Source organism: Sabethes cyaneus, chromosome 2, assembly GCF_943734655.1.
Source record: "Sabethes cyaneus chromosome 2, idSabCyanKW18_F2, whole genome shotgun sequence".
In the NCBI taxonomy this organism is placed as follows: Eukaryota; Metazoa; Arthropoda; class Insecta; order Diptera; family Culicidae; genus Sabethes; species Sabethes cyaneus.
Window position 1 is genome coordinate 172,556,382 of NC_071354.1, and position 14,458 is coordinate 172,570,839.

General features: G+C 40.9%; 1 protein-coding gene across 1 annotated transcript in view; it reads left to right on the top strand.

The window, feature by feature from the left end:
* The window catches only part of LOC128737948 (hepatic leukemia factor-like), a 120,523-nt gene that overhangs the window by 69,516 nt on the left and 36,549 nt on the right, over positions 1 to 14,458 (top strand). The window contains exon 2 of the mRNA XM_053832731.1: positions 12,955 to 13,103. Coding sequence (XP_053688706.1) covers positions 12,955 to 13,103 — 149 coding nt within the window. The remainder of the gene's footprint in view (positions 1 to 12,954; positions 13,104 to 14,458) is intronic.

Below are 14,458 nucleotides of genomic sequence, written 5' to 3' on the forward strand. Positions count from 1 at the left end.
TCTTTAATTTCAGTAAGGTAGCAGGAAAGCAATAGTTTGTGTTCTTGATTTTGTTAAATTGTTTCCAAATGCACATAGAAATAACTCTGAAATCTATTGAGGATTGAACGTATGCAATGTTACTACTTTGATGATTACAAGCATGAATACATGCTACTATCACTACAAAGCGACTTACGTAGTCCTGCGTCACCTATATATGCGGTCGTGTCTTGTACACAACCCCTCTGATTTTTTACTTCTGATTTTTTATCTTCGACTTTCGACTTTTACTTTTGATTTTTGTTGTTATTGTAAAATTTTAACTGGAATTTCGATTTTTGGTTTTGGACTTTTCATTTTCGATTTCTGACGCTCACTTTTAAGTTTTTTATATCTTTTAACTTTTGGGTAATATATCAATTTGACATTTAACTTTTGATTTTTCACCTTTAACTTTTTATGTTTACCTCTGTTTTGGGAACCGTAGATTTCGATTCTGCCACTCGATTTCTGACTTTTACTATTCACCGTGTAACTTTTGCCTCTTAACTTTAATTAAGACATTTAACTTTCGACATTTGCTTTTTCACTTTTAAGTTTTGACTGTTAATTTTTAACTATTGGCCAACTTTTGACAGTTAGAGTTATAAATCTAGTCTTAGCTTTTTATGTTGATTTTGGGTGTTTGACTCTTGGTTTTCAAACTTTGACTCTGACTATTGATTTATAACTTACTTTGGCTTTCGACTTTTTGTTCTTTAATTTCTAACTCTTTGACTTTTGACTACTGTAATTTTTCCCTTTTGATTTTGAAATTGGAATTTTTAAAATTTATCGTACAGATTTGGGACAAAGCGTCTTAGAAATAAATGAAATATAGCATATGGTCATAATTTGAGGGTTTAATAATGAAAACAATGTTTGAAACTACACGGATTCCTGTTTTCTTAAGAGATTTTTTCCGATTTTCATGGGCATCTTTTATTACAAAAGTACATAATTCGTGAATAGAGCGTCGAAGAACAAATTTGTATTTATGAAAATGGAAGAAAATTTTCTGAGAAATCTAGAAAAAATATTAGTTGGAGAAATTTTTTCTACAAAAACTTTCCAATACAATCGAAAACTCTAAAAAAACGGAAAACCATAGATATGAATATTTGAAGACAATGAATGCTTAGGAAAATCAAATTGTCTGATCAGAAATTCAAATAACCAACAACACTAGCATAGAATTCATAGATTATGTATTTGCAAATACGAAAATAATATTTTGGAAATTTTCTAAAAACCAGAACCAGGCTTGATTTGCTCTTTTTACTTTATTTTTGCTCTTTTGACTAAAGCGTCCCAGTTAAACAAAATTCGAAACAGTGATGCATAGATCAATCGTACAGTTGATTATTATCTACAATATTGTTGAAGAAAGTATAGTTTTATCTTTTATATTTATGGCGCTTTGGGGCTGATACCCTGCTGGTAGCCAAAAGAGCACTCTTTTTGCTATCAATGGCATTGCAGCTCTGTAACACTATAAATACAAAAGATTAAACTATACTTTCTTACATAATATAGTAGATAATAAGTAACTCTACACTTGTCCTATAAATCACTTTTTCGAATTCTGTTTGGCTGAGGCACTGTAATCAAAAGAGCAAAAACAAAGTAAAAAGAGCAAATCAAGCCTGGTTCTGGTTCTTAGAAAATTTCCAAAATATTATTTTCGTATTTGCAAATACATAATCTATGGATTCTATGCTAGTGTTGTTAGTTATTTAAATTTCTGATCAGAAAATTTGATTTTCCTAAACATCTATTATCTTCAAATATTCATATCTCAGAAATCAACCATCGCCGAGTAAATACTCTTTCAGAGGGGCTCCGTAACCGCAAGGTTACCGACTCTGCTTTGACAAGCGAGTGGTCGTGGGTTCGAATCTTAATAGAATCAAGCCAGTCGATGTCAAGTGACTTTAGCATGGGTTTATTCTCAGGCCCCTCATTTACCCTTCCTTCATGCTGAATTCTATATTTACCCTCTGAAGCCTCTTGACAGTGGAAATGTCCCTCCAATAGTTCTGGTCAGAGGTACGAATGAGTCCTCGCCAGGGACGGCTATAATATGGGATAGTACTGACAGCGAGGAATAAGTGGGTAAAGTTTAAGTTTAAGTTTAAGTTTAAGGGAAGGGTAAACCCCAATACACACAAGCACGCATAAAATTTAATAAGCATATCGCTCACTCAATAGCGATTATAGCAAAAAGAAATGCAGTGCAGGTCATACAGCAAACACCTGGGCGATATCAGAATAGATCAACTGTACTGGTCGCAGTGATGAGTCCACATATGAAAAAAAAATCTTTTATGAAAATGTAAGAAAATTACCTCAGCTATCCTAAAAAAACCCGCCGGTGACCCGCCGTCGGAAGCGCCGTCGGAAGCGCCGGCCGCTGCGGGGAGGCCGCCCCCGGCAGAAATCACATCTGTCTAGGTTTATTTGTTTTCCTAGGTTTACTAGTTCTTTCCTTCAGTTGGGTCGGAACAAGCGATAGCGAGTAAGGACGGATCACTCTTTCTTTGTGAGCCGATCGAAGCACCAAACAACAAAATCTGGCTAGATTATCAGTTATGCCAAAAAGTCGTTATGCCAAATAACCATTATGCCACATGATCATTATGCCAAAAGACCGTTATGCCAACTGGATTTATGCCAAACAGCATTATGCCAAATGTCTTTATGCCATATAGGGTAGCCCCGATCAAACTGATGTATGTGCTAGTAAAACACCTCCTTCTCTCAGCAAATGTGCTGAAAGTGATAAAAATATGACATGACATGACATTTGGGAATATATCAAAGGTGCCCACTTAAAAATAAATAGTTTTCTTTATTGGAGCTGATGCCTAAAAGACTTTCCGATCAATTGCTGAAATATTCATAATCGATCCGGAAATCGCTAAAAGTATGGCTTCGAAAAGAGATCACACTTGCAATAGAAATGCTCCGCATAACGAACATTAATTAAAACTACAGCGTAGATCAGTAATGACAAAGCGGTCCGGAACATAACTCGAAAGTTCTGCCGTGCAGAAATGATCCCATCTTAATGCTGCCGTCCTAGGTACTTTACTACCCAATAACAACCGATGAACGATCATCATTCATCGCATGATCGTCATTCTCTGCTTCAATTGTGTACTTCAACCTAGCGTTTCTTTACATCGCCTCTGTCCCCGTCCCTGGTTACTGCAACTATTTCAATCAACACCGGAGGAGCTTCACTTCATACGCCATCCTCACTCAACACAGACCTCTGAATACGCGTCGATGATGTTTGCAGACATTTCTTTTCGTATTCCTCCGACTTCCCTACCACCGCAAGGGGGACTTCCACCACACCACCGAGTGGTTATTGCAGAGATTATGCAATTTACCACTCCGGTTATGTTACCGCAGCGAAGTGGCCCGGCAGCAGCAGCGAGTCAACATGTAGTAGAAGTAGAAAAAAATCGAAACAAACAATCGACACAAACACACGATGGGGAAAAGAAAGAAGAAAATCAAAACAAACAGCACACACGGACGGGTACGCGCGCGCTCGAACGTGTGGCCGGTGAAGCAAAGAGCTTGTGCTCCACCTCGCTGCGCTCGGTTTCCCTGCAGCCCCCAGTAGTGGAGGTCCGGTGGACGTGAAAGCTTTCCATCGAGTACAGATCGCTCGGAGTCAACTCGATCTGCGCTGTTGGATCTGCTGGCATCCAACTCCGAACGTGGAATTCGGCAATTGCGGATTTGTCACTAAGAACTAGCGTCGGTGAGACGTGTTCGTTTCGGGAAATAACCGCAACTGATTAGATGAACGTTTTTCAGAAGAATGGTATCGATAAGAAGCATGACCATCTTTGAAAGTGAGAAAATAAATGTGAAAGAAGAGCACCATAATGAAAGCTTCCCATTAAAGCCATTAACTCGGCTAATAATTAGCCGATTACAAAACCATCCCGTCGGTGCACTTCCGAAAACTGGTTTCGCAATCCAAGTGACGAAGCACATATTTTTTCCACTTTACTCCAAATACCGCACGAAAACCTGTCTCCTACCTGTTCGTGGTGGCGGTAACGGCGATAGCATCACGACAACGACAACGACTACGACGTCGATGACACGTCGACGTCGAGTCTCAATCTCCGTCGGCAGAAGAAAAACCTGCTTCGCGGGACACGTTTGCCTGCGGACAGCGGACGAATGTGTGTCAAACCAATTTCTCCTCTCAAACGGTTGTGTGGATGGAAGGATTTTCTGCGCTGTTGGTTTCCTTGTTTTGGCGTTTAGCGAATGGTTTAGAAGTTAAATATGGAGCAACGCAGTTAAAGTACATCTGCATGAACTGAAAGTAGTGGGTAGTCCGAAATTCTGACTGTCCATTTTTTCGTATCACAGGCTAGGTTACGCTTTATTTCAGGGTTACCAAGGAATTCCACTCAGGATTTCAAGCTAATGAACGCTTAACTGATGGGCAAACAACCACTGACAGCACCATTGAGAGCACAAGAACTCGCAAGCAAGCGATCACTTGCTTACAAGCTTTTTTGTAGCACTTAAAGGGTTATTTACAGTTAAAATTTTCGAAAATTGATTTTCTTTCTATTTCATGATCGTAGTGTACCTAGATTTAGGTATTAACACAGAAGATTTCGTGTTGGTCTGTCAAATATTAACAAAGCTACACGCACATAAGCCATTCGTCGTATGTTCGAATCTCGGCTGGGAGAGGCTGTTGGAGTCAATAGGATGGTAGCAACTAGCCCTGCAATTGTCCTGTATTCTAACAGCTGGTTGCTAAGTCTGTCGTACAAAAACAGAATGTCAAGTTTCGATAACGGAATGTAGTACCTAGGTTTTGCTTTACACGCACATTTGTAACGACGAGTCAGAGTGATTGAAGAAGGAACGCCAAATTTTGAATGCGTGTTTTTCAAAACTTTCAAAGTTGGTTTCTTATTTTTCAAAAACGGCATCCTGGTATTCATACCAGATTAGAGGATTTGCCTGGAATGCGGAATTTGTTGTTTACACAACAGCAATCGAGCCGTGCAGATGGCAAACCACAGAACATCACCTTGGCGATCCATTGCCAAATTGAACATTCGGGGTGACTTCTTCATCTCCACTCTACTCGGTCCTGGGCTACTCATCTCCTATTCATTGAGAGTCTCGACATACGAGAGCACGTTGGGTCCCTCTATTCGTGATGTCGATGGGGCTCTTGAAGAGAACGGATTTCGCTGCACAGTCGTGCGGTATCCTTGCGACGTGACCGACCCAACGCAGTCTCCCAACTTTCGCCAGGTGTATACAATGGGAATCTCTCCAAGAAGTGCCAACAGCTCCGCTATCCGTTTGTACTATACCAAAAATAGTTCGCAACGCCTTTCATTTAAATACGGCAGGCACACGTATGGCTTTCGTAAGCAAAGTTACGGTATTCCGTAGAGGATTACCGATCTGATTAGCATTTTGTACATCGTCAGCTTTATGCGGTTGCACATGTTCCTTGATCGAAGCATCTTGCGAAGGGAAAAGTAGGCTCGACTTCTAGCTTGACTGCACGGTTGAATCTCCTTACTCGTATCCTCACCGCCGACAATAGGTGACCAGAGATCATAAATATACGAACTCGTCAACCACTTTCACATCATCGCAGTCACTAGTCACTGTTCGTGAGAGGCAAACCTGAGCCTGAGCCTCTTCCTACCATACATTTAGTTTTCAGTGCATTGATTTGTAGCCCGATTTTCATAGCCTGCGTTTTTAATGTGGCGTAGATTGCCTCCGCCGTTTCAAGGTTTCTAGTAATGATGTCCAGGTAATCGGCGAAGGCTAGGAGTTGGCTATCACTTGCTCCAGGGTAGCTTTGACCAGCCGCGTCAGTTCGTGCGGAAAACCATACTCGTGCATTGTGCCATAGCTATTCGCGCTTGACTGTATCGTATGCTGCCCTGAAATCCACGAAAATATGATGCGTGGGCACGTTGTACTCCCGACTTTTTTGGAGGATTTGTGGGAGAGTTGAAAGTTTGATCCGTAGTAGCACGGGCCCCATAAAGCCCGCCTGGTACTGCCCTACGAATTCTCTTGCTATTGGGTAAAATCTGGAAGAGCACTTTGTGGGTGACGTTGACCAGCGTAATGACGCGATAATTACAGCAATCTAGCCGATCGCCCTTTTTGTAGATGGGACAAACCACACCTTTCATCCACTCTTCCGGTAGTTTCTTCTCCTCCCGAATTCTTGAAATTATACAGTGAAGTGCCATTGCTAACGGTTCTTGGTCATTTTGGTAGAGTTCTGTCAGGAATCAGTTCTTTCCGGCGCCTCTATTATTCTTCATTCTCACCGAATTTCTTTGAGATTGAGAGTCGGCACGCCGCTGTCGTTTGAAGGCATTCCTAGGCAGGGCTTCGACCGATCCTTTTTTTCTACCGCAGTCACACCAACGCGCATTCAAGTTCACACCGTCCGTTTAGAGGTGGAATACGAACGCTATGCATAACACAACAGGCAGTTTGCTCAGTCAAACGCCGATGGCACACAGCAAAACGAACGCATTCTAGAGCTTTTTGACATTTTCGTTTCGATCAAGTTGCCTTTACCGTTTGGAGCAGCGAATGATTGCAAAACAGTCAAATGACTGGCAATCACCACGCTAACCAAAAGCAACCGCACCATCGTATGATTCAATACTACAGAAAAACAACCACTACATGTGCATGGAAGAAGTCGGTCGGACTCCGTCCAATACAAACAAATATTTTGCTTGCGTCGGACCGACGTCCGGGTGACAAACTATTACTGTGAGCAGCCGATTTGGAAACAAAAAGAGAAACGAAAAAATACGTCACCGTATGCTTCCAGTCAGTTTGCAGTTTTTATTCTCAAAGCGCAAAGCAAAACGGGAGATCGACTGTTTGCTTTTGCTGAGATGCCGCATGAATTGTAAGACGGCAGCAGCGCAAGCGGCAGATTGACTGGATTCAAAAAACAGTCAAATGATCGTTCAAAAAGCGGAGTTTGAATGCGGAAAGTTCGCATTCACGGCAGTCACATTCAACTTGCGATCCCTTTTCAAGCCCTGTGCCTAGGTTAACTTCTGTTCCGTCTCCTTCTGTTATATCGCCATTGAGATGCATATCGAAAAACTGCTCCTACCTGTCAAACACCTCGCGTTCTTTTTTAATCCGGCTTCCCGGATCAGGCTTCTGAGTGTATCTTTTACATGAATGTTCATTTTACACGGGGGAGGATGTGGAATCCTGCTATTTAAATCATATTAGAGAAATTACCTGGAATGTGTAATGTGTGTTGTTCACACATTAACTGGGAAGTTGCCGGTAGCATTTAACTGGCACAGAGAGAAAGTGTCGAGTCGGTTAACAGTTTCCCGCGTAAATATGAGTTGGGAGTTACGTCACGCAAATGGCGAACCACAGGACATCACACGATTCACTTAAAATTTTTACAGAGGCGTTTTAAGAATTTAGTTTTGAAAATAATCGAAAGTTTTCCATCATCGATTATTACTTTTCATTTTACGGCCAATTTAAGAGCAAAACATTGTCCAAAAAACCGATTTATGTGTTTTAGAAGCCGCCATTTTATCAAAAATGACTGTTTCACTAATTGCTTCGATGAATTCCAAGATAATATACTATTTGGAAAGATAATTTCCAAGATAATATGGCTATATATAATATAACGTTTGACTCTTTACAATTTCTTACTTACAGGAATCTTCAATTTATTCAGTTGAAGGGTTTCTCTTTAAAAAATCGACTTTTTTAAGCTAGGAGGCTCTATATAACCCCTTAATTCACACCTTCATAGCCTCAGTCGCAGCTTCATGTTTGGCTTTGTCTCTACGACTTTCGTCCTCGATCGTTAAGTACTCGTATTGTAAGGTCATGTTGTCTCGTACTTCTTGTAAGAATCGCCGTATGTTTTGGATTTATTGTCCAAAAAGCCTGTCTGATTCAGTTATAGTATCTTATTACTATTATTATAGGTCATAAATATGTTTCAGTAAGATTACTGGAAGTGTTTTATTTGGGATATCAACAACTAAACGGTTTAGTTCTCTGAAACAAATTGATTTAGGGTAAGGAACGAGTTAAGCAGTGTCACCTATTTTAATCAGTTGAAAATAAATGAGCCGAAAATGCACTTTTTTATTCATATTTTCAAAATCTTTTGATAGGATCATCTTCACAAATCACTTAACCATACATTTGATTCACACAAACACAATTTACTGGGTTTCCGACAAGAAATATGATGTATTAAAAATTGTTGTCCAAAAACATACATTTTTCAGCTGCTCTTCAGCAATCGCCACCTCGCTACTAACGAATTCATCAAATTTTCAGCACTGATTACAACCACTCTGAAAGTCAAGCACTCAATTGTCACATAACATATTATTCACTCTCTTTTTTTCTATTATCTAAGGCTTTGTCACTAGCCAAAAGTTTTATTATTTTATAACAAAACTGAAAACAAATTCTGAATTGACGGAACCTGTTCACCAGTAGCAACAGCTGCAGCAAAACTGATAAACTATCGTGCTGCCAAGACACTGTTTCGGTTCTGGAAATAAGAATTATAGGTTTGAAATTAACTGAAACCTCCAATGGTGAAAACGTGGTTCAATACTTTCAAGAGAAATGTATGTTCATAATTAATTTTTCTTTATTAAAAACAACAGAAAAGACAGCTTTTTCAATCATTTTCGAAGATTTTCTCAGTGATTTAATGAAGCAACGATGTGTTTCAATGTTATTTGCTTTGACAACACTGTTCTGAGTCGGACCGTGCGTACTGCTATGTTTACCTCTTTTATTCTCCCACCATCCTTATGAACAGCGATTGAGACGTCAAACTCGCAGTTTCCCATAAGAACACTAGAGAATTAAAGGGACGACGAATACCGTTTGCCGAACGGTGCGGTGAGTGTATGCCCCGATAAATAATTTAGACAGATGGCATTTCACGCATCTATGCCGATACGCTATGCCGATTACGCATCCAATTAGTAGGTCGCGGATAGGAACGCGAACTTACTGAGTAGGGGGAATAGTTCGAGGGATTTTTTACGGGGACGTAAAAAAATTCAGATTTCAGGATTGCTTAAAATAGCACCTTGAGGGTGAAAATATGTTCGGTCTGATCAAAATTAGTTCCGCCGCTCCAACTTTTAAAGCGGAAAATCAAAAGTTTAGCACAACAATAGTGTCTTCCAATGGTAACAGCTAGAAGAACTAAAGATAGCAAGAAGATTGGTATGCCGATATCCCCCACTTAGTCAACCCATCGCTTGTAATAAGGTAAAACAATCAGTGACCCGCTTAGACTGCTTAAAACCGGTTCTTTACCCTATTTACATCTTAGGATCTGATGAAAATAAAGAGATTATCATTTATGCTCTCAAAAGTTTTCTTAGCTAGATGCTAGGTAGAAAATGAAGGAAAAACAAGATTTCTGGCGCGCCGTCGGAGTTCGATATCAATTTTTTTAATTGAAATTTTAAATTGACACCTGATGAAAGTGGATATATTACGCTGGTATATAATAATAAAGAACCGCAGACTATCACCTCTTAAACCTAAAGTAGACAAAATCAGAAAAAATTATACAAGCAACGTACCGTAAAGAAAATCTCAAGTTTCAAATTGCGCACACAAACACCAACCACGAGAAAGAACTAACCATCTCTCCCTACGGCAAATCGCATTACGTTACGTAACCGGTAAGGAACTGAAAGTGACCCAAAGAAGTACAAAAGAAACCATTTCCCCAGAGACCCACAAATCGACTTTAAAACAACCTCATGCTACTACCATGCGCACAGCCCCTACGAATTATGCCACTGCGGTCGGTGGTGCTACCGCAGGAAGGCAGGCGCAGGCAGCCACACCATCATCATCATCATCGAGCTGATCGAGCCTTGTTTATGTAGGCTTACGGGTCTCATACATAAACAAAACCCTGTCGCAGCGCGATCAATCAACAACAGGTTGTCTTACCGAACTGACCGACAACCGTCATCATAGTCATCATCGTCGTCGTCGGATCCATCCATCCACATATCGGGTTGCTAACCGAGTGCCGTGTTCACGAGCATTCCTTGTGCGCCCTTTTTTATTTCTTTATTCAAACGTTTGGGCTCGGATGGACGGACGGCTGGGCTTTTCCGTCATGTTCGCGCTGCACTGCCTGGCCACGTACGGCATACAACATGCCCGCCCGGTGCACCGTTAATTACCATCATTGCTGCGCCGCCGTCATCAACCGTCTTTTATAGCTGATATAATGCACACCAGGCAGTCTGCAAGTGCTTTTCGCTGGACAAATCATTCAGCTGGGCACGTGAAGGCGCTGCCACTTGGACTATGCCAACAGGTCACCGAGAGCAAGGTGGATGCAGGGGCTTTACCGAAATCGAAAGAATTATCTTTTCTCTTTTTTCGATTAAATTATGAATAAAGCTTGAACTAAGGAAGCACTAAACCATTTTTTAGTGCTTATTATTACTCATTCGGCAAGCTTCAAGTAACTTCATCTCTCAATGCAGTGGTTAGTGGGAACGGATTGGATGCACTCATAACCAATTGAACTAGTCAGACTCACGCACTTTTGTCTAGCTCGTTCATATGTGGGTCTTCGAGAGGTTCGTAACAAGGCGTGCAAAATTGCGATCGCATTATGTGAACCGTCCGTACGACCGTCACTCGGTGGCGCGGCGGCTGCCTCCTCAGCGACGAATTCTGTAGGGACGGAATTTGGTTTCTGGGTTTGCTGTGCGGCAACTTTACGACCAACCACCACACTGAACCGGGGTGTTCCGTCGTGCGCAAAGGGTGTTCCGAAGGGGAGTGAGGCGGTTCACAATTTCACTTTCGCTTTCGTTGTTCGAGTGGAGTTGAGCTGCCGGGCCAGGTTTATTATTATGCTAAGTTGTGTGGTTTCCTTCTTCGTATCCGCCGCTTCTTCACTGTTTACTATGGGAGCTTCTTGTGGGCTTGTTTGCGGAGTTGATTTTGATCCAATCGCCATGCCGCTATGTACTAAGTTGGCGTTGGTGTTGGTGTTGGTGAGTTCACACCGTTAACCGATGCAATGGATGGAAGAGCAGCGTGACTCGTGCGGAAGATGGTCTCTTTCAGCGTATGTTTTTCACGAGATGCCGTGGGTGTTTTTTGTTTCATTTTTTGTTGCTGTATTCGAAAGGAAAACAAAAGGTGCGGTAATCGTTAATGAGATTTATTACGCCGCCGATGAGTTTTCTCGTGTGAATTGCGACCTCTCGCTCGACCGGTTCGTGCATTCGTCGAGATTTATGAGCTGCTGTTTGCAGTTGATTTCCTCTGTTTCCTCTGCCCATTTCCGCTTTACGATTTTAATAGGCAATTGCATCCGAAAAATGATGACGAGATGTTATAACATTTCAGCGAAGTTGCGATGTTCGATGAAATTGATTTTTTTTGGAGTTCCCGCACTCTACGAATCGCAAATCGCTTGCTAACCCGTCCCTTTTTGAAACCGTGTGTCGGAGTGCTGTTTTTGACGTAGGACTACGTCTTACGGCAAGTTTTGAGATAGGGTGTCATTCCAAAAAATCTAAAAATGCGAGCGTCACGAAAAATGAAAGGTTTTGAGCGCTAATAGCTCAGCGGTTTTCCTATCGATTTTCAATATTCTTACACCAATCGATCGGAAAATCTTCTAAGAATTGACTCAAATGAAGAAAAGTATGGATTCTTGATGTTGAACTACGGAAAATTGAAAATAATGAACCTATGTTTTACCAGAATTCTCGCTTCGTGATTGGTTGGAAGATTCTTTACGATGATCTAAACCTATACCAATTTGATATCTGTGCTTGGGAAGTAAGCCAAAACAAGTGACCAAGTTCCCTTATTTCAACAAGATTTCTTAACACCGCGGTTAAACCTAGACCATTTTGATGTCCTTGCTTGGGAAGTACGCCAGAAAGAGTGACAAAGCCCTCTCGTGCCAACAGATTTCTTACGAACGCGATTAAACCTAGTCCAATTTGATGTCTGTGTTAGGGAAGTGTGTCAGAAAAAATGACAGAAGTACGTCGTCACAACAGATCGCAAATTCTCTACTGCGAGACGATTAAACCTCGGCGAATTTGATATCTGTGTTGGAAAAATGTGCTACAGCTGTAGTGTTCGGTTATAATACGACTCTGTATGAAGGTGAAATTAGTCATCATCGATTCTGCCAATTTCAAAAGCGGTTTTTCTGTTTGAAACAAAAATTCGGTTTATGAAAATATATTCGCTGTGTTCAGATTGGCAAGAAGAATGCAGTATATACATTTTTATAAACACAATCCCGCTTTTGGGCCGAAAACCTGCTTCCGAAATTGGGTTTTCCGACGAAAAGTCAATGACTGATAGTTTCCCGTAAATACGCATGCTTACCGTTTCATTAGAAGTGTATTGAAAAGATGTGCTGTTCATAAAATAGGATTGAATTGGTAAAATCCCTTCAGCGTGGGGAACCATGGGTAATAAAACATTCTTTAAGTTCAATAAGGTAGCAGGAAAGCAATAGCTTGTGTTCTTGATTTTGTTAAATTGTTTTCAAATGCACAATCTTTTGAGAATTGAACGTATGCAATGTTACTACTTTGATAAATGTTACATACAACGCATGTAGCATGTATATATGTTGCATATAGCATGTATACATGAAGAATCGAATGATTACAAGCATGAATACATGCTACTATCACTACAAAGAGACTTACGTAGTCCTGCGTCACCTATATATGTGGTCGTGTCTTGTACACAACCCCTCTGATTTTTTGTGTTTGTGTTAGTTTGCAGTTTTTTATTTGAGCCAAACAAATCTATAATTAATAGTAGTCTTTCTATTTTCAGGTAAATCAAGCAATAACAAAGACATCTGCGGCGACGACAAACACAAAGAGGATGGCGACCCGTGGAACGTGGAAGCACAGGCGGCATTCTTGGGGCCGAATCTGTGGGACAAAACGCTACCCTACGACTCTGATCTCAAAGTGCACCAGGTGAGTGACAATCTGTTCTGAACGAGAAGAAGTGCAACTCAGAATTTAATACATAGATACTAGCGAATTGAATACAGATATCTACCATTCTACTTCTAACTGAAATGATTTCGCATCGCCTAATCGAATGCCGATCGCAAAAGTAACGATTGATAGTTTAACACTGATTAAATGGGTAATATAATCAATTGTTTCAGTTATTACGTATTTAAAAATATGATTCGATTTCACTCTTTTGAAAACAACAGAACTCGCAGCTGTAAAGAGTCAAAAGCCCAGCCAGACGCTAACGAATCTTTGGCTGTGTCGAGCAGGTATCTGATGAACAATTCTTACAGGAAGCTAGGAATAAATAAGTACTTCCATTACTCAGCAAAACTGTCAGTGTTTCAGCGTGTGTTTTGTTTCTGTTTATAGCAAGATAATTCAATTTTGAGAGTATCCGAGCATTTTCCATTTCGAGTTCAATGAGTGTTAACAAACTGGTAAACATTGTTGTGTAACCAACTTCAGACAGTTGTTGCAACTATCACAGTGGCAGTAGCTGTTTATAAGTTTGCAAAATGACAGTTCTGCCTGAGTACTGTTTACCAACGTTCAAAAGCATTTTCAAATTCAAATAATTAGTTACCTATTTAGTTGGCTTAACATTTTATGACAAGGCCTGCATAATGTGGACTCACCAGACCTCGCTCTATTTAACTTTTCGCTTGCCACCTCACTTGCTGTGCCTCTCTTCGTCTTGTTCCTTTCGGATTCGAAGCGAAAATCATTTTTGAAGGATAGTCGACGGGCGTTCTGGCAACATGATCTTCCTAGCGTATTCGTAGAGCTTTAACCACTTTCTGAATACTGAGTTCGCCGCATAGATGCGCGAATTCGTGGTTCCTGACTCGTCTCCAAACACCGTTCTCTTGTATACCCGGTTCTTAGCACCCGCCACACTCTTCTAGCAGTGCCCACGTTTTATACCCGTGAAGGACAACCGATCTAATTTGCGTGTGCACTTTGTATGGAGTCTCAGATTATTCGACCGCAAGTATTTGTGTAGTCCATCTCCATAGTAGGCATGACTTCTGCTCATAATACGCTTTTAGATTTCACGGCTGGTATTGTTGTCCTCCGCTACCAGTAAGTCGAGGTATACGAACTCTTCGATTACCTTAAACTCATAACCATCGAGTTCCACCGTACTACATAAGCGGATCCTGTCACGCTCGGTCCCGCCCGCTAGTATTTACTTCGTTTAAAAAAAAGCAAAGCCATGGGTTTATACCGTCTTTAGACATTACCCTTCTTTATCGACAGACTTCGCAGCCGGCTGTTAGAGTACAGGAAAATTACGGGGCCAGTGC